Source organism: Heliangelus exortis, chromosome 2 (genome assembly GCF_036169615.1).
Source record: "Heliangelus exortis chromosome 2, bHelExo1.hap1, whole genome shotgun sequence".
In the NCBI taxonomy this organism is placed as follows: Eukaryota; Metazoa; Chordata; class Aves; order Apodiformes; family Trochilidae; genus Heliangelus; species Heliangelus exortis.
The window spans coordinates 101944683-101971603 of NC_092423.1; the positions used below are offsets into that span (position 1 = coordinate 101944683).

The 26921-nt window shown below is 41.0% G+C and overlaps 1 protein-coding gene across 4 annotated transcripts in view; it reads left to right on the forward strand.

Annotated features, from left to right (window-relative positions):
- DLGAP1 (DLG associated protein 1) overlaps window positions 1-26921 on the forward strand; it is a 397957-nt gene that overhangs the window by 359421 nt on the left and 11615 nt on the right. For all 4 annotated transcript variants that reach the window (XM_071737231.1, XM_071737228.1, XM_071737230.1 and 1 more), the window contains 3 exons: window positions 6091-6464; window positions 9716-9807; window positions 19135-19553. In XM_071737231.1, coding sequence (XP_071593332.1) covers window positions 6091-6464; window positions 9716-9807; window positions 19135-19553 — 885 coding nt within the window. The remainder of the gene's footprint in view (window positions 1-6090; window positions 6465-9715; window positions 9808-19134; window positions 19554-26921) is intronic.

Here is a 26921-nt window from a genome sequence, read left to right on the forward strand (position 1 = left end):
CTGTAGATCAGTCTTTCCCTGATTTTCTGAGAAAAAAAAAACGCTATGCAGATGAAATGAGGTGGTAAACAATTCACATGCTAACTAAAAAAGACCACGCTGATGTATTTTTTTCTTTTCTGTTTCTCTCTTCTCCCACACACTTCATTGAATGTAGATGTTGATGTTCTGCATCAGATTCCTTCTATCATGACTGTTTTAAAGCTGTTTGAATCTTCAAAGCTCTCAAAGAGCATCTGTCTGGAACAGACTCACAGAATCACCCCTGCAGTTCTTGATGGTGTTTTTCCAGATGCTTTGTCAGTAGCCAGAGTTTAAGGACGAAGCCAAAACAATTTCATTTCTGACTTCCCTCTTAGCCCAGCTGAATTTGAGCAATTATTCATATGTCTTTCATGGCTTCATCATGTCCCATGGGCCACTGGGCCAGGACCAAACCCATCAGTAAAGCAGGATCTCCACAGCTACCCTGCAGTTCCATCTCATGGAGGCAACTGCTGGCAAGAGAATGGCAGAAGCAAATGCTGCTGCTGTCTCCTCCAGCTGCTCACTCCATCTAAAAGGGCAAGTGGGCTTGTATGTGTTAACTGAAATGAAATCCAGGGTTTGCACATGGTTGTATTCTTCTCTGTCTTCAGATAAGATAAAGCTGAGTCCTAGTTGCTTGACACCAGTAAAGATCACAGCTTTTAGCACTAAATTATTATAAGCCTAGCAATAATCCACTTCGGGTAATGACTTGCAGTTTATGTCATATCTTTTTTTTTTCCAGAGCTTCAGTTGTTTATAGACTTCTTGGCTTGGAGGCCAAGTGAGCTGAATTGCTTAAGATGAATGCTGTTAATTTTTATGTATAGAGCAGTTCAACCATGGCTATATAGTAAAAGGAGTGAAGTGGGTCTCACTGGAAACCTACATGCTGTGAATTTTTGTCTGTGCATCCATAAGTTGTGGTGATACCCTAGTGATAAACTGCATTTAGCAGACAGCTTTGGCTGTCTCAACTGTTCTCTGTACACTATTTCAGCTTCCCTGGGACAGCAATATCCAGCTGGGATAGTTAGCACCCTACTTGCAAGCAAAAACATCCAGACTTATAAAAAAGTCACCAGCAACAGCTTTTAAACCTCAGATTATGTGGGACATTAGAGACTGTGGTGTGCATTAAAGGCCGTTTAGATACTCTGTACAGATTTCTGCAGGATTTTGGCTACCAGTTATGCTTATTTCTGACCCCAGTGTAGCTTTTGTCAGATAAATTATCTGGCTTGTGGGAGGGGGTAAGGGGGGGAGGGTGAAGAAAAAGCATGGCCTTGGCAGAACCATAAAGATGGCACAGTACAGCGATTTCCGTAATTCTCATTTGGGATAATGACATCCATAACTCACTTGGGTATCATTCCCTTGGGCAGTTTAGAACTTTGTATGAAAAGCTTTATTTCAGTTTTTAATAGTAAATCTCTGAATCCTCAGAAGCCATCTGCTACCTGAGAAGTTTCTTACTAAGAAAATGCGTGATCTGTTTTCACACCAATTTTTTTGCATGTAAAAATAGGAATACATTTCCAAGCATTCCTTTCCAAACCTCAACAAAGCAAGGTTTATAAGTGCACAGTAAACAGAATAATGTTTCAGCCTCGCAAGCCAAGTGAAGCACTGAACCTCTGTGTGGGGAGCTTGGGGGCTGCAGTTGTGAGGCTCAGGCTGACTTGTTTTGTGTTGGAGTTGTGTGAGGTGCAAGGGCACTGCTGTAAACACACCTGTGTAACTGGGAAATCAGAAGGCTGAGGTCCACCTGTGCAGGGTGGAAGAAGAACTGCTTTCTTCCTTAATACTTAGTTGTGTTCAAGTTTCATCTTTTGCTGCTCCTCTCAAACTGTGGAATTAGTCCTTTTTCTCAAAAGAACCACTATTATTTTTATTAACTTTGCACTTCCATTTATTCTTGTATTTGTTGACCAAGCTTTTATGAGGCTGTCAAATTAGAGAGCTATTGCTTACCTATCTCCTCCCTTGACCTGTTCAAAGGACTACATGAATTTGATCTCTTCACAAATACCACACTGCTTTGGGGTTCCCCTGAGCACCCATTCACTGAGCTCAAAATCTGTGTTTGTGTGTTCATGTTTGTTCCTGAGGGCTCATCTCCCTAGTGAGCATGTTTAAACAACTGAAGTGCTCATACAATGAAACATTCAAATTCGAGCCTTTATTATTATGCAATCTGGGATTATTTTTTTTTATCATTAGACTTCCTTCTGAACTGGGTGGTTGACACTCCCTGTTCCAAATTCCTGTTCCATGAGCTAGTTGTTTGGAAAGACTGGCTAGGAGGACAAACATTGTGAATTTTATTCTTTTTTTTTTTTTTTAATCTGGAGAAAGTGCTTTTTCAGTAGACATCTGGGATTAAACTGTAACCCAAAGGCAGGCCACAGGAATAGGATAAAGATCAAAAGGCAAAAGAGAGCATTACTTGGCAGACTGATACAGCTGGAAATGGTGGGCCTGGTTCAAGGTGCTTTGGAAATCAGAGAATTCTTGCACATGACTTAACTAGTTTCTGGATCAAATCTCACATATGCCCTAAGAGAGGAATGTATACCTGCTCCAGTAGCATGTGTACTCCAGAAAATCATATGAAAAGGTAGTCTATATTGGGACGAACTGAGGGTTCAGATACATGTTTGCTATTCAGAAGAAAGATATTTCTGATTAACTCAATGTCTAAGTGATTTTAATGAAAAATGAGGCTACTTTGACTTGACTCTCCAGTCAGATCAGTTTCTGTATAGAACTTTGCTCCTTGATCCCTGTCCAAGAGTGTATTTATCAGGAAATTTATACAGCCCTTTAAATTCACTTCCTGATGTGAATTAAACTAGCTTTCATGTGCAAAACCCCTTGAAAGTTCCCTCTGTGTGAAGTGAGGATTTCTCCTTTTTTTTCATGTGTCCCGTGATCCTGTGATCTTCTCCCTCAGAGTCCTCCTACAGGGAGCAGAGCAGAGAGCCCATCTCTGCTGATAGGAGAGCTGGATGGAGGAGCATCACCTTTGCCTGCAGGGACAGAAAGCACAGAAATCTGCTCTTTCCACACCAACTGAACGCTCGGGCTCTCTTGACAGCACAAGGAGATTACCACAATTTCCTCATTTTTCATGGGGAGAGGGGGGTGGTGCTCGTTTTGTTTTTCAAGCGGTTTAGCATTTGAAACCCCCTTTCCACTCGAAAAGCCAGCAGATCCTTCAGGTTGCTACGTTGCAAGTTGCCAGCTCCTTGAAAGTGCCCGGATAAAAACTGATGCACTGAATCCCCTTTGTGGTTGTGCTTCAGCCATTGGGAGGGCTCAGCCAGCGATGACATTTAAAGTGCAGCTGCCTCCAGCAGCGTCCCGAGCGCTGTTTTGTTGTCGTTTCTGCAGAGGAGCGGCGGGAGCTTACATCATTTCCAGTAATGAAGTGCCTGGGGTTCTTTTATGACTTGCATACTCTGCTTCTCCAGGGCTGTACAGTATGTGCTGCATGACTCCAGGAAACTGTGGATTTGTTTTGACTTGCTAAAAGAACGTTTGCTGTTTCTCTTTACAATTTCACCATATGACTTGTCAATTCCCTCCCTCTCTTAAGAATAACTTCAGATTTAATTAGCTGAGTGCAAACATCTTTCATTGCAGTGTGGATTAAACTCCTCATTGAGTACACTTACCAACAGAATGAAAGACATCTTAATCAGGTTTTTCTGTATTTGTACTACAGTGTCCAGAATTCCCAGTAGCTGTCTATAGACAGCTGCCATTGACTCTCTAGTGGAAGATGAGCAGTGATGCAGAGACCAGTCTTGTTAAGGTGTGCTTTTCATTTTCAAGGCTCTCTCTCCTACCTAAGAGCACTTTTCATGTGTATTTAAGCACCAATTGCCTATCTGTTAGGTAGGAAAAATTATACCCAAGTGCCTTGCTAGGATGTACCGGAGGTGTTGGCATCTCCCTAGGAGTTCCACACAATGACCTTGCCTAGCATATTTTAAATGGTGAAATTTATACTTTGCTGAATTGCAAAGCGAAAACATTACATACTTACCTCTATCAGACAAGTTTGGCACCAGCTTCCCAAAGTGCTACCTGGATATACACGTGGGTATATGCTTCAAATTCTTCAGGTATGAATTTAACTTTGCATTTCCACCACTGAGAGAATATTCGCCACACCACAAACCACCTGAGTCATATCTAGGGGATCATCCTCCAAGCAGCAGCCTCCACAATTTTCCCTATGTCCTGGAGTAAATGTTTGTGCTGCAGCAACAGCAGCTGACCTACCAGAATGTCCACAGTCACCAAGAAATTCTTTTTGGCAGCATGAAAACCAATGAAGAACAGCACAAAAATCACAACCCCTTTTGTCAAGTTGTCATCTTTTCTGTTAGTTTCAGCTATTGGTCTTGTCATAAGCACTTTTAAAAACACCTTTAACCCCTATCAGCTATTCACTGCCCCAGGGTTAACATTTGACAGGTTCATTTTTAGCCATCACTTCTCTCAAAGATGCTGTGGTTTCTGTTTCATTCTTCAGAAGTGAATCATAGTTTCAAAACTCTCACTACCTTAGTGAAACACTCTTTTTCCATTAGCATTCAACATGTTTAACCTAAGCTCAGACATGTTATCAGAAACTTATACTAGAGTCCTTAAAAAAAAATCTCGTGTCATTTCATGCCCTGAAAATACCTTTTAAGTATTCCTACAGTTACTGGGTGATATGAGGCATCTGGATCTGAGCTAGTCAAATTAATACCATAATGGCTTCTGGCTTGACAAGCAAATACAATGCAAACAAAGATGAGAACAGCTGTCATAGAGTTATCTTTTATGTGGGTGGCATACATGTCTGCCAATTAAAATGATCTGTTTAATAATTTCTTGCCATATGATTACTGTTAATAACATGTTTGTGTCTGAACTTTGCACAGGTTCATGCCTGTATTTATTTTCTTTAAAATAGAGAAAATTGTGATTGGGTTTTGTTCCTAATGGACTTTCTTTCCTCATTTGAAAGTATTCCAAGACTTCAGTAACACAGAACTGCTAACTATCCCTTAAAGGAAGATGTTTTATATCCACATGGTGCTTTCTGCATGCATTTCTGTAGACAGAGGTGTGGTGTTTAACCTTGGAACTTCAAGCTAAGCTTCTAAATCCATCTAGCAGCACTTATGAAGAGAGCATGGCTTTCAAAATATGAAGAGTCCTGAACTTAAAGTTATTGAACTCTCTGTTGTTGCAAACATTTGTACTTATACTTTCTTTTAAGTAGCTTCACTGACAGGTTTTCAGTCTTTGACCTCAATATGCTAACTTCCTATGTGTAAAATAAAGCAATCCAGAGTTGATACTTTATATTTGTGATGAAAAATTTAGATGTGGCAAAGTGTTGTTTTAAGTATGTCCTCAGCAGTTTACAAAGCTTTTTAAAGTATTTGAGAAGTCTGCAACAAATGAGATCCTTTATAGCAAGAAATACACAAGTCTAAGCATGGTGAGTGTTAACAGACTTTGACCTAGGATGGTTTGGGGATCTCTCTGTGATCAGAAAAAATGTAGTTTTAAAATATTTCACAGGCTACATTACAATAGGACAGGGTAGAGAGACAGAAAAAATTGCAATAGAACTGCATGAAGTACTGTTTAGATGGGGTAAGTGGTTGGAGACTCATCATCCTTCTGAATCTTGTTTGGAAGCCATGACCAGAACAAAAATTTCCATGGAAGGACATGTTCCCTGGGACTTAGAACAATTAGTAGAAAATATACTGTAGAAAACAATCCTTAAAAAAAAAAAAAATTAAGAGGAAATTGGCAAGTAGATAATTTCTTTCCTTCTACTGGCAACTCCATGACTCACATTAGGAGTAACAGACACAGATAACAGAGGTATTTCCACAGCACTTACATTGGAGCTCTTGGGGACACTGACTAACAGCGTCCTCCTTAAATCTGCTCTATCCATGCTCACTGATGCTTCAAGACCTTATTGGCACACATTTTCAGTGCATTATCAACAAATCAAAAACTCTTGTATGTTTTTTCCAGTGTCATCTTGCATTACCACCTATAAGAAGACACCACCTCCAGTTCCACCAAGAACTACCACCAAACCTTTTATTTCCATCACAGCCCAGAGCAGCACGGAGTCTGCCCAGGATGCATATATGGATGGGCACGGACAGAGAGGAGATATCATCAGTCAATCTGGACTTAGCAACTCCACTGAGAGCTTGGACAGTATGAAGGCACTAACAGCTGCTATTGAAGCTGCCAATGCACAGATCCATGGCCCTGCAAGTCAACACGTAGGGAACAATACTGCCACTGTCACCACCACCACAACCATTGCCACTGTTGCAGTAGAAGACAGAAAGAAGGACCACTTCAAGAAAAACAGATGCTTATCTATTGGAATACAGGTACAGTACAGAACATGCATCATTTAGCTGCCATTGTTTAGATTTCTACATCTGTTTTACTGCTTGTTATGCAATGTTTTGTATATTTTTCTTCTTCTCCTGACAGGTACCCGTGTAGAAATTGCAGCAGTGTAATCATTCTGCATGGTACTAATGATGTTTTCCTAATTTATCATAAAAACATCAGAGGCGAGGATTTGTTTAAGTCTCCTTGCTGCTTGTTATTCAGCTCTGTTAAATTGCACACATGAGCACTAATCTATGAATCATAACACAGCGGGGGTCAGAAAGGCATGAATTAAATCATTGAAAGGGAATGTGTAAAACAATGATTTACATTACCCAAAAAATATTTTCGTCCAGCCTCACTGAATTAATTGTCACTGCTTATTCATGCATTTCATAATGAGTGGTAGCCGCTTGAATGAGGCAGCATTGTTCCTATCTCAGCCTCAAGAGCAGAGAGTAAGTTCCTTCTGCTTTGCTCTCGTTAAAGAGAATTACATTTTGCTACCACTAGTGGAAACAAACAGGAAAACTAACACTACCAAAGTTCACTCTTATTTACAGAAAGGAGAAGAGCAAATAAAGTAGACCAATTTAAGCTGCTTTCTTAATTAACCTTTCCCATACCCACCCACCCCCCCCACCCCCCCCCAGAAGAATGTGCATAGACTCCAACTATCTGCTTGCAGGATTAATTTTTGCAGCAAAGTACCTGAATTTACAATCAACTGAGAATCAAGACAGGTTTTGAGGGGAGATGAATCCCAAGCAAACAGAATAGCAATCCACGGCTCATCTGCCTTCACAAGAAGACATGATTTTTTTTTCTTGCAGATGGAGGTTGTAAGCACAACCGCTATGTGCCTGGACAGGCTTATCTGATTAGCAAAGCCTAAGAATTAACCATGAAATCTCTGCATCAGCCTGATGAGATGAGAGGTGCTGTGTAGAAGTATGCCATCCCAGGGGCAGCTCCTGGAGAAGCTGTGGCTTTTCTCTTACTTCTTCTTGGAAGGGCAATAATTGCTATTGCTTGTGGGTTCAGTACACTGCCTTTGTTGTAGCCTTTTTGTTCTTCACAGTCATTTGTTTTGGGTACGTTTTGGAAAAAGATCCATGTTCAGTGTTAAACACAGGAGCAAGATCCAGGTGGGACAGGAATAGAGTAAAACTCTTCTGTTACTTACTCCTATACCCAACAAAGAGTAAGGTGCCATTTTACAGCTGTAATCCCTCATTTCACTGATTAAAGCAACACAGACTACTTAGCAGGAAAGGCCCATGCAAAATAATGAGTAGAAAGAAATCGTTTCCACATGTGCAGAAGCCAGAATGAGCAACAGTGATGTGAATGGTGGCTCTTGAGACCCCATCTCCCTGATGATTCTGCTTAAGGTAGTGGTGCTGTAACAAATGCTGCTTTTGAGAGATACAGGAGTCTCAGTTTCCTGAGATCTGAGCAAAATAGAACCCCAAATGCTGCTCAAGCCTTTGAAAATATCCCTCTAAAGCTTTGAAAATTACAGATGACCAGAATAATCATATGTGAAAGCTGCCTGGGGATGGTATGTGAGGGTCTGCCAGGGTAGTTTTTGTGTACAAACCAAAGGAGATGCCTACAGCTGGGATTACATGAAGTGAAGCCTTCAGCATTGATACTTGCTCACAGGATTCCTACCCATGCAGTGTGCCACTCTCCCAATTGTGGCCATCAGTGAGATTTTTAGACTCAGACAGGCTTCAAAAATAAAATTACTTTTCCACTCTGCTGTCTGGTCTCTTTTGCAGCATCATTGCACAAGCAGTCATGCTGGTGCAGCTAAAGGGGTAGAGTGGGAGAGGAAATACTGTAAGATAGTTGCTGCTGCCAGAAATTACTTCTCTTAGAAACAGCTGCCCTAAAATTGGTAGGTAGGTAGGCTGTCAGCCACCTTAAATGGCAATCTGAAGTCTGTCTCTCTCCACTGATTGTAAAAGGAGCCTTGTTAAGGCTTAGACTGAACCCAGACCAGGCATGCACCTTACTTATAGTCTGGCCCACCTCTATAGAGCAGGGCAAGCTGCTTTAGCCAGAGGCATATTCTTGGTTTGCTTCCTCCTCTAACAAAAAAAACTAATGTGCACTTGTGATGAACCTCCATGCCTGTTATCTGCATCCCTCAGTCACTTTTAGGATACTGCAAGATTTTGCTGTAAATCTGTTTAGCAAACAAGCAAAGCAAAGAAAAACCCTGCAATAAAGAGGTTGCTTCTCTCTGTCAGTTATGGGATTTAAGGTGTAGTTATCTCCCCAAAAGCCTCAGTATCAGGTAAATGCTGCACTTCACTAAACAGCTCTGTAACTCCCATCCCTCCTTGAGTACTTTTCCTCCATAGGCTTTTTATTTGGCTCTCAACAACAAGATTATTTACTGGTGACACAGATGCTAACTACAGTGGAAAATCTTGTACACCCAGGATGCACAGGTCACTTTGGTAACACTGCATAGTCAAAAAATTCTCCGTGCCAAAAACTGTTATATTTTTTCATGTATGGCTAAGAGTGTCATATATAGTATTTGAAGCTAACAGCTACTCTGATTGGACCTAAAAGTTTGTGGTTTTGCTCAAAGGCACATCTGTGGTTAAATTTTCACTTTATACCATTGGTATAAATCTCATCATGGAGATGGAGAGGTAGTATAAAGTTCCTGCCTGTGCTCCTGGGGACCACCTATTTGCATGATGCAGAACCAAAAAAAAAAAAAACACCAAAAAAAAACCACAGCCAAAAGCAACATCTGCTTTCTTTAAATCTTATCTGTACAGTGCTCTGATTCAGGACACTAACATTTAACAAAATAAGCACTGATTTTGAAATGAGTTCACATATGCATTCACATACAGACTAGCAGGTCAAATCAAGCAAATGATGGAGCACAGTGGTGTTACAGCTGCTCAGAGATTTGGTCTGGCAAATGTGAGCATGCAACCTCCATAAAGTACTGGATAAACTCCATCTGCTTTCTGCAATCCAAATGTTGTCTTACCAGAAATGCTGTGCAGATTAACAAGAATGATGAATATTCATTAATAACATCAAAAATGGGCACACCACAGATAAGCTATCTGACTAGATAAAGGTACTTATGATATTAAGCTATGTGTCCAGGAGTAGCTATCATGCATAGAAATTGTAAGTAGCTTGGTGCTGTCTCTGCTAACATACTTTCTAATTACCTGGTTAATTGTTGTTTTTTTTTAAGGTTGATGGTGCTGAAGAATCCACTAAACCAGGTGAAAATAAAGCAACCAGTAAGTTCCAGTCAATAGGAGTTCAAGTAGAGGAAGAGAAGTGGTGAGTAAAAGTTAATACAGTTTTTCCAAAGTAAATAATTATGCCACAACTAATTTTTAAGACCCCTAGTTCCTACACACATGACCATATAAACCTGCTTCCTGGACAAACTCTTAAATCACACATCTGAAAAGCTGAGTTTTACAAATGCTGTAGCTCTTACTTCTCAGAGGGGATTTTTCAGGACCAGTGGGAAAACTGGAAGAAAAGTGCCACATTTTGAAGGTCATTATACTTTTAACAAGCTCTTTTTCCTGAGAACATACACCTAAACAGTGGAAGGCCATGAAGCTGGAATATTAGTCTTCAGATGGCTGTAGCAGCATAGAGTTAATGGGAAAGTTTACCTTGTTTTACAGCAGAATAATTTCAGCCACGTGGAGCAGTGCAGTGGCAGTGCCAACCTGATTGCTTTGGCTCAGGTATCTCACCTAGACATCTCTGCATTACAACTGCTTCCTTAAAAAAAACCTGAAAACTCAGTTCTCTCTCCACTTCGCAATGTAACCTGAATTAATAAACAAATTTTCTCCAATACAAATACATACATATATAAAAGTTATCTTTAAGGGTTATGTTTCTTTTTGATGACAAGTTGCAGTTACATGGCAGGGCACCGTGTGTGCATAGCTCTTTCCAGACACAAAGTTTCTGAGTGTTCAGCCACAACTGCAAGTCTTAAGACCTAATTCCTGCCCAAAACTGGACTCAATGGTTGAAGAAAAGGCAGACTCTCCCCTCACTTCTGAGCCTGCAGGGCCTGCCCAGTGGTTCTTGCAGCTGCAGGCACCCACCCAAGGCTTTGTTCATTTTTCGCAAGCCACTTGGGCACAGCATAGCAAAACTTTTTGGAGTCCTGGAGACATTAGTCTGATAACTTGCCGTACCATATCATAGGAGAAAACCTCAGGGCAGTATCACTTTTCAGAGAGGGAAGTGTTGCCCTTGCAATCTCTCTGGAGAAAACGTGGGTGCAGCAAATCCAAGCTGACAAAATTAGGGCCCTCTGCCTTCCTCTGGTCCGCCGTCTGCGGTAGCAAGCAGAGGAAATGTCCATTTTCACACTGTTTTCCTCCCTCTGCTAAAAATACTTAAAAATAACATGTTATCCACACCATTCGATCCAACAAGATCTCCCTGTAAAGTAGCAGAGTATTTTCCTGTGGTTTTAAAAGGCTAAAGTGATTTCAGCAAATAGAAATGTGATTTTGCAATGACCCTGCTAGGCTGTTACCAAGTTCCTCATTAACCTGCTAAAACATCTCTTGCTGGCAGACATTTCTTTATGTCTTAGACCTTAGCCCCATTTACCCACAACTCTTCCAGCACTAGATAAATGAGCACATTAGAATAGATGTTGAAGGACAATTTCCCTTTAGCCTGAGCACAAAAGAAATAACTACCCCAAAAGCCCAACCCTCCCCCAGCCCCTCAAAAAAAAAAAAAAAAAAAAAAAAAAAAAAAAAAAAAAAAAAGAGAGAGAGAAAGCAAAAGAAAAAAAAACAAAACAAACAAAAAAAACCACTACCACAAAAAACCTCTAGAAAAACAAAGAAAAAATGAAGTAGCTGTTTGCAAATACCTTACTCCCAAAGTCCTCTTTCTATTGTAGTTTTTATTGCTCCAGAGAAAAAGGTTAAGATTTGCATGTGAGGGTCTGCCCTGAGAAAGCAATATTTCTGCACTGCCTACTGACAGCTGTGTTTGGAGGTTTCCTTGCTGATAAAGTTGAGGTTGCTGCTGTTTGGAGCAGAGAGGCAAGCAGCAATCTATCATGGACTTTCAGAAGTGAACTAGCTGATAAAAGAGAGCCCCTAATCCTTAGAAAATGAGTGCACTCAAGACACAAAGGGCTTATCATCACAGTTTGGCACTCATATTCCTTTTTTTTTTTTTCTTTTTTTTCTTAACAGCAGAGCACAATGTATTGATTATCTGTTAAAGGAATAGAATTGTAAATACAGTGCATTCTTCCCTGCCCCTGCACTGTAACATCTGCAGACCCTCAGAAAAGCCCTTTTGAGTTAAATCTTTGACAAATTAATGGTTTTAAAATATTCCATGCTTCATAAATAGTAAGTAAAAATAAATTGGGAAGAATGAAAGATCAAAGAGAATAAATGCAGTAAGTTTACCATATTTCCTTGCCAGTCTAAGCTATCAGGTGCACTATTGTAAAACAAGAAAACTCTTTGCTTAATAGACCAAAAGCCTACCATACAAAACTAGCTTCATTCTTCTTTGCTTCCTACTCTTTCCTCCCCCTTTCCCTCACCTCATATGGCAGTCATTCTCCCACTAAGAAGTTTTACCTCCTTGTGTACTTCTATATATTCCTGCTTCTGTGCTTGGACCAAGTAAGGAAAAGATTTTGTCTCTGTTTCTTGATCTAAGAAGCTCAAAACCAGACCACCTTCAGACGACAGCTCTATCCCTTCCATCTTCCATCTCGACTCAGACCTTTCATTACTGTTACCTGGGCTTCTTGCCAAGACAAATGACTCTGAGTCTTCCTCCTCCTCCTCTTGTCTTGCTCAAAAGATAAATGTGCTTTACTGCTACCTGACCATATTACAACTGGATCCATCACCACTATTCAGCTTGTTCTCAGTTCTGTATGCTGCCTGCACTCGAGCTTTGTGGTACCCACTACCCAAGTGCAGCTCTATGATTTCTGTCATTTATAGAGCAGCTCTGTCCAGTCCTTCCATGTCCTTTCCAGTCATGGAAAAGAACTGATATGCATTTCTTGCAACCTCATGATCTTCCTGCTGTTACTCTTTTATGTCACCTGATCTCCCATGATCTCCCCCATGATGCCAGCAAAATCCCATCCAAAGCTTTCCTCCCCTTTCCTCACATGATCCACTCCTTCCAGTGCACTTTTTAAATGTGTATCTAATGACTCTGATCCTCAGGGCACTTCCATTTCTGTCCACCTCTGCTTGTCCTTTCTCTCTGCTTCCAGCTTCTTCATGACCTCAAGGGACCACCTTTATTTACAGAAGATAATTGAGTTGTTGGAATTCAACCAGTTCTACTGAACCAGAAAGGAAGTCTTATCTAATGCCAGGCCAATTAGCACACAACTCTATCAAACATTGGGCTCTCAGCCCCATAGCTCTCTAATCACTTAGTTTCCCTTGCATTTTACCTTGTCTTCCCCAAGATCTTCTCCCATTACATCCTCTCCCCCAAAACTGTCTTACTCATTGCTTCTAGTTATACCAGCAGCTGATATACTTGATTTGCCAGTACAAGAATTTAGGAATGCTGAAACAATGGTAGTTTCTGAATTAAGGACACTCCCATGGAAGACTAAGACCACAGACAGATGGTCCTTCTACATTTTCTCTCGCTTCTGTGGGGTCAGCAAAGGTATCCCCAGCTCTTGGTCTGGTATAAAGTATTGCTTACCATGCCATATATCTCGGTGTTTTATAAAGTGAAATTATTTGAAATGATGATGGGGTAACTTAAAAAAAAAAAAAAGACAACCATATCCTTGACTTTTGTTGCCATATAAAGCCATGGTTTTCTCTATTTTTCACCTAGGTTTTTGGGCTTAATCACTTACTGTTTTGACAAAAGTATTCAGGTTTTAGGGTTTTCCCTGCACAGCAACTCAACACTACACTCTAACTTCTCAAATCTCTAGTCTTGAGGACAGAACCTTCAGGTCTCTTTCCTCCCTGTACTGTGAGGCTACACTCTGGAAAGGGCAGGATAGATGACCTAAGGACATCTGGAGGGCATTGTGGGATGGGAAGGAAGAATCCAAGAAGCACTTCAAGCTTCACCCTGTTTTCAGGGGAGAGTGATGGATGCAGATCAGTCAATAAGTTATGGCTGGGAGACATGTGCATGGCTGCACTAAAGCCTCAGCTTCCCATTTGTAGCACACATGGCCACTGCTGAGGACCTGGGCCCATGCCAATGGTCTTGGGTTGGTCCAGGCCTTCTCAGCACAACAGGCTCCCTTCTTCAAGCATAACCTGGGACCAGCATTGCAGTACCCAGGTAGGTCTGCTGGAATTGGATTGCCCTCCATAGATTCCACATGGTATTCCAGTGGCTCAACCTCAATTGGCTCCATGCCATCCTCCACAGTTTTGGATCACCAACCAGAATCCCTAGCTGTCCCCTTTTGTTCAGCCATTCTTCTACTTGCCTTTCAACTACTTTTGTCAGGCTTCACTGGGAGTTGGGTGGCAGCACTCCAGAGGCTGGCAATCAGGCAATCACTGCCTGAGTTTCCTCTGCTCCCATTGCTGGCACTGCAGGCATCACCACAGCTTGATGAGTGGTGGCCAGACCCCCATTTTATGGGGTGGGAGACAATAGTCAGAGTGGCAGTGGCAGCTAGCATCAGCAATCTGCTGTGATGGTGACTCAAGTGCATGGCTGACTGTGGGTCCCTTTGGATAAGGAGCATCTGGTGCCTTCCCTCTGCCTAGAAAGAGCAGGGTGATCTGGGCTGAGGATGTTCTGTCTCTGCCCAGTCCCCTCTCCACACCTTCCACTATCCCATGTGTGCCTGGGAGAGGAACTGCAACTCTGATCAGCAGAGGGTGAAGCAGCCACTGGCTCTGGCATGGTGTATTTTCTTCCCCAGTTGTGGCTGCTTATGATCAGAGCAAACCTTTAGAGCCCTGGGAGCTCTCAGCCTACCAGTAGGTTGCTCCAAACATGGCATCTGCAGAATTTTCTGTGAATTTCTGATCTCTCCTCCTGGGATCAGGCGATAGGATGTGTGGTATAGTTCAAAGTAATGACAGGGGATCAGACTGGACATTAGGAAGCATTTCACTACCAATAGGGTGGTGAAACACTGGAACAGATTTCTTAGAGAGATGGTCAATGCCCTAGGTCTGTTAATGTTAAAAAGGCATTTGGAAAATGCCCTTACTTACATGCTTTAGCTGTTGGTCAGCCCTGAATTGGTCAGGCAGTCAGACTAAATGATCATTTTAGGTCCCTTCCAACTGAAACAGTCTGGAATAGACATTTGCAATAAAGGATTAGAGTTTCCTTTCTAAGACTCTTAGTGATGAAAATAGACCATGTGAATGGGAACAGGAATCGGGACAGAGCAAAGCACACAAGATGGTGTAGTTTGAAAATGTATGGCTGAAGATCCTGACACTAAAAGACATGGTGCCATATCTGCTAACTCCTCTGTGGTTTGTTTTGTTCTGCTGACAACAGCTGCAACCTTGGCACAGAAGCCCAAAGCTGAGAAAGAATACAGCCAGTGGGTAAAGTGAGGAGGGCTGAATTTAATGTGTGTATCTGAGACTCACCATGCACCAGTTGGTTTCTTCTGGGTTTTTTTAGTTGGTTGGCTGGTTGGTTTGGTTTGGTTTGGATTGTATTATTTTGTTTTGTTTTGTTTTGTTTTAGGAAAGAAAGAATTTATCCGAGTAAACATAAACATGTTTTTCAAGAGAGCAAAAGAAGACTTAGAGTGGAGAGTTAGTGAATGCTAACAAGTGACCCTGTTGTTGCTGTTCCAAAAAAACATCCTGCTGTTGTGCTCCGTACTGGTTTATCCAGTCTGAGGTTTCATGGCTTTCTGCACCTTAGGCCAGGCATCTGCTGCAGTTCTCTGAAGCTGTAATTATTACACCTTGTGCCTGCAGGGCATGAATGAGTATAAAAGGGCTAGGCCTGAAAGCATAGGAAGAAGCAAATCTTTCTTTTTAACAGTTACCTGCAATTTATGAAAACCTTTTTTTTTTTTTTTTTTTTTAAGATAAACCTGCGAATGTTTTGTATGTGTAGAAATTGTGGAAACTTAGGCATTAGCTTTAGCAGCTCTCCTGTGGTGTGGAGTTTTAACTGAGAGAAAAGAAAGGGACACAAATGGTATTTTGTATGAGTAAAACATCCAGGAAGTGAGTAAGGAAGCTATGTCAGAGACTAAAATTACCACCTACTAGGCATTTTATAAAGATGTGGTAGAGGCAGGCAGATAGTGGGTGCCTTCCTGCATTTCCATTTCACTCAGCATCCATTTCCTTGGGAATATTTTTTTAATTTTGAACTGATGCTATATTCTATTGCCAAGTTGTTTTTCTTTTGAAGACAGATAGGTTACACAGTCCCGTGCCAAGAATCTGTCAAGCCAGCTTGTAGCATACTATTATATAGATAAAACAAAGGCAAAAAAAAAGTAGGTCATTCTATTTTATTTGTCAAGCAGAGTCTGGTTTTGGTGGTACTACCTCAGATTGAACCCAGTAAGAGTACACTTCTGAAAGCTTTGAAATGTAGAGCCTCCAGCAATACATCCTCTTGGCAAGTAGACCTTGATGTTTTCACATTTGGGATTTGGTGTTCACTGAAAAGCCAAGGTGTTAACTGAAAATACAAACGGTCATTTGAAACAGAAGGATATCGGTGTCTAAGGCACTGGGGAAAGCAGAAGGCAGCTGTGATGTGGAGGTAGAGGCACAAAGGAGCCTAGATTAATTCTTTTGCTTTTCTCTCCAGTATCACGCAAGGTGTGGAAGAGTACACTGCGTACTAATAATGCTTTAGCCCTCAGTGAGCTCTGCCTAAATCCCTGCAAAGAAATGTACCTGTGTGAGCACACATACTTTTGTGTCTGTGTGTTTGTATGCATTTCAGTACAGATAAGGGATTTGTCAGGTTGGTGGCCAATTTAAAGCTTTTCTTTAAAAAAAAAAAAACAAACAAAAAACCACAAAAAACTAGCATAGATTGGAACAAAATATTTTCATTATAATGTAAGTATAAAGTCTTTCTAATCACTAATACCAGTCTAATCGCTTTTGTCTGCCAGGGACCAGTAGCAGATACTTAGGAAAAATATAAAGGGTGTGTATAAAGCACTACTTCTCCCAGTAGACCTTCCCAATTTAGCAGTCTGTTGTTCAGGGACTTCCTAAGCCAAATATGACATCTGTGTAATAGCCCTTCCTGGACCCATCTCCTGTGAATTTGATCAGGTCCTCTTTGAACCTATTTTTACCTTTGGTTTTTCCATGATCCTGTGGTAATTTAATTACACATTGTGTGAAGAAACACTTCCTTTTGCTGGATGTAAATCTTTAGACCTCTATGCCTTGCAACTGGCTGCCTTCATCCCCACAGTTCTTGCACTCTGAGAAATGGTGAAACATCACCTAGTTGGGATTTCATAGGTCTCTCATACCTCTCCTCATCCATCTGTTTTCTAAACCAAGAAATGTCTTTCCTCCTATAGAAGCGACACAATATCTCCAATGATCCTTGCCCTCTCTTTTGAACTTTTTCTGCTATATCAGTCTGTAGCAAAATGGTTTGCTCTGCTTGTCAAAGATTAAATACTACTGAGCTGAAGAGTCCTGCTCACTCCATATTTTTCAGTTTGCTTGTGTGTATCATGGAAAACTATATGTTTAGTTTCAAAAGAACTGCTAGCAGTAGGTACTACATTAAAATGTTTCTATTCTAGGCCATTATGAAAAAATATAGACACATTCTGTTATTAAAGTTTTCCTGGAATTAGTGTGGCTGAAAAGTTAATTTGAGCTGCAGAGCAATTGGCCTTTTTTTCACATTGGAGAGCCCTTGTCAACTCCTGTTTTGCTTTGCTCTGCTCCTCTTGAAGCCCCAGAGCAACAACCAGCAATAGTTCCCTCTCTAAGTAGGACTTGATACAGTCCTTCCTGAAGTCTGGTGCAGTCCTCCTGCAGGTAGGTATCAGGTATATAGGACACAAAATGCTCCCTCAACATCCTTCCAACTGCTCACTCTCCAGCTGCCGGCTAAATACCTCTGACAAAGTTTTGCTGTCAGTGGGATATCAATCAGCTATTGGTCTTCAATGGAAGGTAGAATAGAAATGAAATGAAATTAAGTGAAATGATTCTCAGCATCCAGCTCTTCAGCATTTTCATTGCTGCTTGAGCTCAAACTAATAATAGAACAGGCAAGGGCAAAACAACAAAAATATCACAGGGAAATGGGTCCTACCTAACACTGGTTTCAAGAGTAAAGGTGATATTGCAAAGTGGAAATGAGGCAGCAGCTCCATGAATGCACAGGCATCCTGGATTACTAAGAAGAAGGGGTGGAATTCTGTCCATATTTAATTCAAAATTTTAATTCTGAATCCTAAATACTACTAATTTAGGTGCCATCTACCTTGGTTATTTTGTGGTTTCATCATGGGTCAAGACAGATGTTTGCTCTGCTTATTTTCTTTTGTTCCTCAATGCATCAGCTTCTAGAATTACCCTGACTCTTTGTAATTATTTGCTTGCAGATTTTCCACTCATTCCCTCCACAATTTACTGTTTGCCATATCTGTTCTCACTACCACTTCCTACAGCAGCATTAGGTGTCTTACTCCTTAAACTTCCCTCTCCTCCTTTTCTATATCAGCCTCTTTGCCTCAGATGCCTTGGTCTGTAGAACTTGGAGTTACTTTTCATGTAAAGAAAAGCCACACAAACCCAAAACCTCAAACCCCAATCCTTCTCTCTCCCCTGCTTTTGCCTTTTCCCTCAGGGTTTGGTCTCTGTCTTCAGAGGCTCCATCACAGGGAAATCACAGGGATGATGAAAGGAAGATACCTACAAGTTAGGAGCCATCACGATGAGAGTAACATAGACAGCAGTTTGATAATGCTAGATTTGGTGAAAAAGAGAAGACCATTTTGAAACTGAATGCTGAATGTAAAAACCAAAATGTCTGAACATTGGGAAGGGACACTAAAATTCTAAGTCATGGCAGATACATGGCATGGAATTCTAAGTATTAGCAGGGACATAGTTACAAGACGCTATACAAAATACTTATCTCATTTAAAAATACTTCTGTTCTTTATAAATGGAATCTATAACATTACATAGATAGTGGACTCACTGGTGTTACTATCTTATCAATGTCGCATGTGTGATTTTTAAATGTGGCTTCTGAGTTTGGGTGTGTAAATTCAAAGGATTTGAGCTTTAAGAGTTGAAAGATAAGCCACTTGTTAAAATTGGGCCCCTTTAACTTTTTGTTAATTGATAAACTAAAATCCTGACGTACTGACACTATGAGCTGTCTCCTGAGCTAGCCTCTGGCTTTGTGAAACCATACAACAGTTAGGGGGACCTGCCTCAATAAAGAGTGAACTTGCATGGAAAAAAAAAGAGAGAAGTTTGTTGGCTTTCAATGAGAAAAGAAGTTTATCCTGGTCGTTTCAAGAATAAGCACCAGAGTGTAGCACTGAGAACCTTGACTGCCAGTCTTAGGGTGCATGGCAGAATCTTAGAAGGCCTTTCTTACCTAGAAAAATCTTTCTAAACATTCTATTTGTGCTCTCCAAAGCTTTCGCAGGTTTACACGATCTAATAGTGTAACAACAGCTGTGCAAGCAGACTTGGATTTCCATGAGAACTTTGAAATAATTGACCCTCAAGAGGACAATATGTGTTCAGGACAAATATCAAGACAATTTTCCCGAGATGCAAGCACCTCCACCGTTAGCATACAAGGGTCAGGAAACCATTACCATGCATGTGCAGTGGATGATGACTTTGATACAGATTTTGATCCATCAATTTTACCTCCTCCTGACCCCTGGATTGACTCTATCACCGAAGATACTCTGGAAGCTGTTCAAAGGTCAGTGTGCCCACGAGATGGCCACTGGTTTCTGAAGCTACTGCAGGCAGAAAGAGATCGTATGGAGGGTTGGTGTCAACAGATGGAGAGAGAAGAGCGGGAAAACAACTTACCTGAGGACAGTAAGTAACTGCATACAATTATACCGTAACTACAAAAAAGCTTTTGATATATGTCAAATTTACCCTAGTGATTTCTGTATTGTGCCCTTTCTTATTTAGCTAATGGAGCTTTGGTTGTAATTCTCAAAATGACTGTATGTATCTATATAATAATCCTTATTGAAGTTGACAGGGAATGCAAATGCTTGGCACTTCTGGAACTCCAGAGGTATTAGCATTTAGGGTTGCATAGTTCAACAGATAATTAGGAGATTATGGTTAGGGACCCTGTAGTATAAACACTTCTTAACTCTTTGGTTTGAAATCACTTCTCATAACCTTAGAATATAATTGAACAGATTTTTATTACCTTTTCATTTCATTAATATTTTAGTTGCCTTTTTAAATGGGGATTGGCCTCAGTCTTCAGGTGCTTTTCCCAACTGAAAGAGATTTCAGTTCTCCCTCTTTCTCTCTTCAGCCTCCCTTCATCTCCCTTGCAGTTCTCATTCCTTTTTGATCTTTCTGGTAAAACAAACATTTTATATTCTCTGATAAAACCATACATGCAAACTGCATCTCAGTTGTCACCACTGCCAGAAGTGTTACTCCATCTCTAAGGTAATGGCACTATCCAGTAAGCCTTCACTAGTAGGAAAATTTGGGTAGCTGACATCTTATTCGTTCACTCTAATTTGGGAAGAAGAGCTGAATATGTACCTCCCTGTCCAGAATTTTCCTCTCAGTAAAAATGGAAGCTTTTTTCCGTTTCCTTCTATTGTTGCATGTATGTACACCTTTGAACGTAGGAGCACGCTCCTTGTGAATTAAGCTTTTTTAAATTCTATCAAGGAGCAATTCTACACTAAGGAGCAGCTGTGTATAGAGACGTAAATATTGTATAATTTAGGAACACCTGAGTGTATTTTCCTGGATATTCAAATAACACTTTTCCAACCCCCAAATTAGCTTCTGACAAAGCAAGGACAGCTTCAGGTCCAGGATTGCTTCTTCCAGATTTCTAATCCTTCGTCTCAAGAAGGGAGAATTCTTTTGAGATGTGAACATTTTCATTTATGTAAGGCAAGGATAATTCCTTGCAAAAAATTAAAAAATAAAATAAAATAAAGTAAAATAATAAAATAAAATAAATAAAATTCTTCAAAACACATAAGCTGTTCCTTCTGGAATTTTCCATTCAGCCCAGTGAAACAAATAACCATACAGAAGTTTGAGCTAGATAGTTAAATTTAAACACTACTGAAAAAACTGGAAATTGACTTCTAATGAAAAGTATGAGATAAACTTAATATTAAGGAATGTTAAGTTTTCTATTTCTACAAGACTTATGCCATATCATAGGCTAATGATTTCTTCTGAGAGAAAGCTATAGAAGGATTATCCTTCAAAGCAGATCCAGGTTGCCCAAGTTTTGGAGTATTTGAAACTCATTTTTAATTTAAAACATCAATACATTCAAAATTATCTTTGAACACATATCAGTATACAAAGTTTTCCTGTTGTTAGTATGTAGGAAATAAGCCCCATGAACTAAGACACTTGAGACTGAAAAGTAAGTGGGAATACTTAACAAATAGGAAATATATATTTTTAAGTCCAAGCCACAAAGCCCACTTGGTTTCTCTTTGCCACAATAACTTGGGTTGGACGTAAGGAAGACATTTTCTATGATGAGGGTGGTGAGAGCCTTGAACAGATTGCCCAGAGAAACCATGGATGCTGCATCCCTCAGATTGTTCAAGGCCAGGTTGGATGGTGCTTTGGGTCTAGTGGGAGGTGTCCTGCCCATCTCAGGGAGGTTGGGACTAGATGATCTTCGAGGTCTTTTACAACTCAAACCTTTTAATTATTCTATTCCTATGAATAATGAAAAAAAAAAAAAAGATCCTACAAATATTTAATTTGTGCACCAAGGTAGTTATTCACTTTGGGAAAAGAACGTGAAGTGAATTTTACAAGGCTGCTACACAGAATGTGTGTAGCACGTGTGTACCCGTGTACAGAATTTTCTCTCAGTGTCCTGGTATATTTGATATGTGATAGTTTTAAAGGGCTCTTTGAGCAATCAATGGGAGAAGTCAATTATGGGGAAGATAAAGGAGCGGTCAGGCAGGCTATTCCAATGCCTCCTTACAGCATAAATGATGTGTCCTGCAGATTATTCCTCCTCTTCAGTTTTCTCTACCATCACTTCTCATGATCTCTGGAAACAGAAGGAGGAAGAAAGGGGTCACTAAGATTTTGTGATCACTGGTGGGGTACTGATTTTGGTGTGATGCCATCAGCTACCCCAGAACACAGCAGCTGTCTCCCACGGAGGCTGCGCAGAGCTTTCTGCCGTGGCTCAGCACGCCCCGTTCTACCTGGTGCCAAGGAGAAACATATGGTCAGGGCCACACTGCCCGCTCAGCAGTGCCAGAAACAAAAGCCTGGCTGTTACAAACCCTGCCCCAAAATACATCTTTTTCATGCATCTATAAACTTTGAAGAGAGGGAGGAACGGGTCAGAAGAGGTGCGTGCGCGCTTCGCTTTTCCTAATGAAACGCAACCAGAGCGGGCAACGCACCCGTTTGTTTTCAACCTGACATCCCCAGCGTGTGTTTGGCCAGATAACAAAATAAAGAGAACGTGTGATGAGCGAGGTTTTCTCGATGCCATGGCAGCTGACAGAGGGCTCATCCCCCCGGCGCTGCGCGTAAAACGATCCCTGCTTCCTCCAGACAATGCGGCCCTTGTGCGAAACAGCTGTCTCGGGGAGACGGCTCGCTGCTGTTTGACAGTAGCTTGTATGTTACATAGATACGTTGGGTATTATCTAGCTGGGAATGAATCTACCAGATGGGATTGAATGCTTCTAGCTGGGAAATGGAGTCTGCTGCTGTGTATAAAAACAAGCTGTGGTTCAGTGGCTGCACGATGAAATGCCAATATAGAGAGAAATGTGGCTCCCCTTCCGCCATGAATTATTTATTGTATAGTATATTCTGGTTTTATCTCAAATCATTTTCTGATAAAGCCACTGCATGTAACAGGCAGATGAATAGCACTCAGACTTTAAGCTAGGGTACTTGATATGGTTTCCATGTGTTTTCCTGTTACAGAGACATTGGCTACAAACTCTAGGGCTCTCATAAAAAAAAAATAAATAAATTTAAAAAAGGCTAAACATCTGAAAACTGATTGCTGCTTTGGAACAAACTTCAAGTGAAATGCTTCAACTTTTGTTTGCTTGTTTGTTTACCCTCAACCCTTTGCCATCTCCTCATACCACTCCCCTGTAAAATTTCATATCCTCACCCCTTTACCAGCGATGCTGGTGACTTTTTGCTGTGCCTTCTGAAGTAACACATTTACACACAGAATTAGCAGTAACAGCCTTGGGTCCCCATGCAGCACTGCTACTGAGCAGCCTCTGACAGCTTTTCTTCCCCACGGTGGTGGACACAGCAATGTACACATACAGCCTCAGCCTGGCTTGTGATGGATTTTTCGCTGTTGGTTTTATTTCACACAGGACATTAACATTTCTGGGAGAAACAGAGGGCTTAATTTAGCCCCCTCTTCAGCACTGTTTCTCTTTCATGTGGGGTTGTAATGTGGCTTCAATGTGGAGATAACCACCAGAAGCAAGCAGTGGGCCTGGCTAACCACAAGTCAGGTGTAATGTGGGTTTAGTGGAAAGACAAGTCAGGCCAATCAAATAAAAACAAAATTAGGAAACCAAAGCTCTGACAAGGCATGTCATTATAACTGTCTTGTGTGTATGTTATACTCCTCTGGGCTAGTCCATGAACAAGGGTTGACCTCAAATCTGCAGCAATCTAGCTACTTAGAACCAGAGTCTGCAAATGCATCCAGTTCTGAAAAATGATGCAATGCTTGCACACCTTCTGCTCTTTTCTTTTGCTTAGATTTTTTTCAAAGGGAAACTTGAAGAGTTAAGGCTAGACACGGGAGAAAAAAGTTAAGGAAAAGGTATTTTTCTTAATAGTTGTGCATGGCAAAAGAAAAGGAGTTCCATGAATTGACTCTCAGCCACAATCAAGGAAAGCCATTTAGCAGTACTCTGAAGGGCTTCCCCAAGCCATCCTCATCCCTGCCTCTCAGAGGAGCGAGGTGGCCTCATCCCACAGCGGGATGATGCAGCCCTGCAGAGGGGACGGTCACCAGCCTGACACGTGGCTGAGTCCTGCTGGAATACCCCTGGCTATGTGCCTCTGGCCATGTGCCCAACTCTTCCCTTTCTTGTTCTGGTTTTCGTTTCTCCCCAGAAGGGACTTTTCTGTACACGAGGATTTCTCCAAGGAGAGCCAGCCCCTGGCTGGAAGCCCTACCAGTGTCCAAAGGCTACCAAGGAAAACAAGGGAAATCCACAAGCAAGGAAGCAATCCAGTCAGGGAAAAAACATGCAGTGTGCTATTAAAAGCCGAGTAAGTCAGAGAACACATGGAAACTGCTTTACTGTCAGTGAACAGCATTTACTCATGCAGACAGCCCTATTAATTTCCATGACATCACTCCTATAAGTATATATGACTCGACAAGGACACTCCTTCCATAGTTTGCTCCGTTTGACTGTTTTTTATTTAACTGCCAAGCTTAAGACTTGATCTGTAGCTTTAACTTTGAATTTCCCAGGTTTTGTCATGCTTGGCATTATTTAAATGTCTGTCATCATGAATAGGCTAAAATGCTGGTCCATCCTGGCTTGGAAATGGATTGTGACAGCTCTGTGGCAGGATTGCTTCATATGCACAGCGCCCATCTAGCATCTGTAACACAAATGTCAGGCTGTGTCCCTATAATTTCAGCTTTTGTTCCTGACACTTGCTCCTGGGGCAATGGGCAAGCCACTGGTTTTCTGTTCCCTAGCTTGAGCCCTGCCTACCAGCCAGGTGTTTTTTAATTAAGGGCATTTGATAGCCACAGTCCTAAAGTGCCTCCTTTGTCACTTGTTAGACCCTGGGGTCTAACAAAGACCCTGTCAAAGTTGAAATGCAAAGAGGTCAGTTGGTGTTTTAAGGTCAAATAATGCTGCTGTTTCTACATGATGACTTTTCACATCAGTTCAGGTGGTTTTTGTTGTTGTTTTCTTATATTTTCTTATCCTTGTTACATAGTCTTCTTCCAAGGTAGAGAAAATGGTAATATCACCATTTTTTGGTTACGTTCACAAATCTTTTTTTGTTGTTTCACATCTTTTTCCCTTGAAGACAGAGAGAGAAAAGCCCTACAATCCCAAAGTAGGTCCTATGCAGTTAGAACCAAGAAAAGCAGGAACTTCTCACTTTAACATCACATAGTCCAAGTCTATATTTAATAACATTTTAAAAGGAGAATAGGCTAGGGGGGCTGGAGGGGGGGGCCAAGACACAAGGAAATTGACTGGCACATGTCAATCCTAGAATAAATTTCTGCTACAGCGAGTAAAAAATAATAATGGTGAGGAGGCATGCCACAATAGCTGAATTATATCAAAATAATTATACAGAAGCAGTTCTTCCAGAATAGATATAACTGTCAATTTCTTAAAAGTCATCATAGGAGAGACAAGGATTTAAAAGGAAGAGAGGTCAAAGCAAGGAGAGGGGTAGGGAAAAAAAAAAAAAAAAAAAAAAAAAAAAAAGAAGGAAAAAATTGAACTACAAAAACAAAACACTGCAGTACACACTTCTCCCCCTGGGGAAGGGGTGACAGCAAAGCATATGATGGATGTTAATAATGTTGCTTAATGCATTACTGGAAGGCATTCAGATCCGGCAGTGCTGAGTGTGCTATGTAACCCAGTATGGAATAGAAAGCAGACATGAATAACATTATATAGGTGTTTAAATCTGTTATGATTGCATTTTGATGGGGTGCTATTTTTTGCTGTTCCTTGGGTTTATGCATTTTCTTTGTATCCTATTAGCTGAAGACATCAATTTGAATGTTTATATGTTTTTCTCCTGTACCCCATCTCCCTTGCTGTTAAAGATTTCCCTGATTCTTTTCTGATGTGTTATGAGTATTATCTTTGCAATTCCATTTCTTTTCTCGGTATTTGGCTTCAAATCTCTCAGGCTTTTCTCCTAGAAAGTCTCAGTCTATTTTTACTTTTTGAGTTTTCTTACTATACCTTGGACTTTCTCTTTGGCACCAGTTTTCACTGAGTAAGCAAAATGAGTACTCTGTCTTGAAACACTGAAAGAAATAGCAACATGAGTTTGGAAACAAAACTTAAGCTATTGATAAGGCTTTGTGCCTTCTGGAGAGATTCCTTTCAGTCTTTTGCCTTCTTTGTCTTTCTTTTTTTTTTTTTTTTTTCTTCTCCTAACTTCCGTGACAGAGTTGGTTGTTGATGGGTTGCACATTAACAGACCGCTTGCTTTTGAGGGGCGAGGAATCAGTGACACTTGACTAGATACAGCCGCAGCTACAGCAGAAGTGGCAACAATGGAGAACAGCATCAGCATGCATCCCACAGTCAGCTGGGATGATGGTTTTTAGGCAAATAGCCAGTCGCTAGGCAGCCGAGGACAAGGACTTCCTTTTCCCTCTGCTGAGATCTCTGAATATTAAGCTCTTCTTCCCTCAAAGAAAAGGGCACATTCCCATCCATCACCAACAAGGTGTATTTACATTTCTATGTACTTGGGATGTGATTTCCAACTCGAGTGGTGCAGGTTTCCAGGAAGTACCTTGTCTTGTCTTTTTTTTTTTTTCTTTTTGTCCCAAGAAGTTGAGAGACCATTTTTTTCTCTCCTTCTCAAGTCTTGGGAAGCATCAGAGTGGCCGAGCTCCAGATGAGGCAGCTGTTCCCAAATATACTCAGTGGGAAGAGTTTTCATAACAATGGGAACCACATGAAAGCTCCTGGAGTAGCTCCTCCTACTATTGAAGAGTCCTTTCAGTTGAGTGGTTTGCATATCGGGTTGCATAAATGACTAGACACACCAAGGGGTCCATTTTCAGCACTGTGCGCATAGAATTAGACACGCAAGCCTTGCTAACAATAATGAGAGTTGTGTGCAAAACTCCCTGCGCAATATGTTGAAAATATTCTGCTTAGTGAATCTTCCAGCTCACGGCTATTTCCTGGCAGTGGTGAGCTGAGTTCTGGGAACAAAATGAAAGTCTGGGCTCTGTGTGTGTTCAAAGAGCTCTTTCCTATAATTTCTGGAGGGGAAAAAAAAAATTCTAAAAAAGTTTAAAAATGAAAAGACTCTCTCCTCCTCCCTCCGCTTTTTTTTTTTTTTCCCTCCCTCTGGATGTCTGAAGTATAAATGAACTCCACATCCCACTTTTCCTTCAGTAGCCTTAAGGAGCAAGCTTTAAGGCAACTGAAGGAAAAGCCACTTTACCTCGAAGGAGCAGAACACAGATTT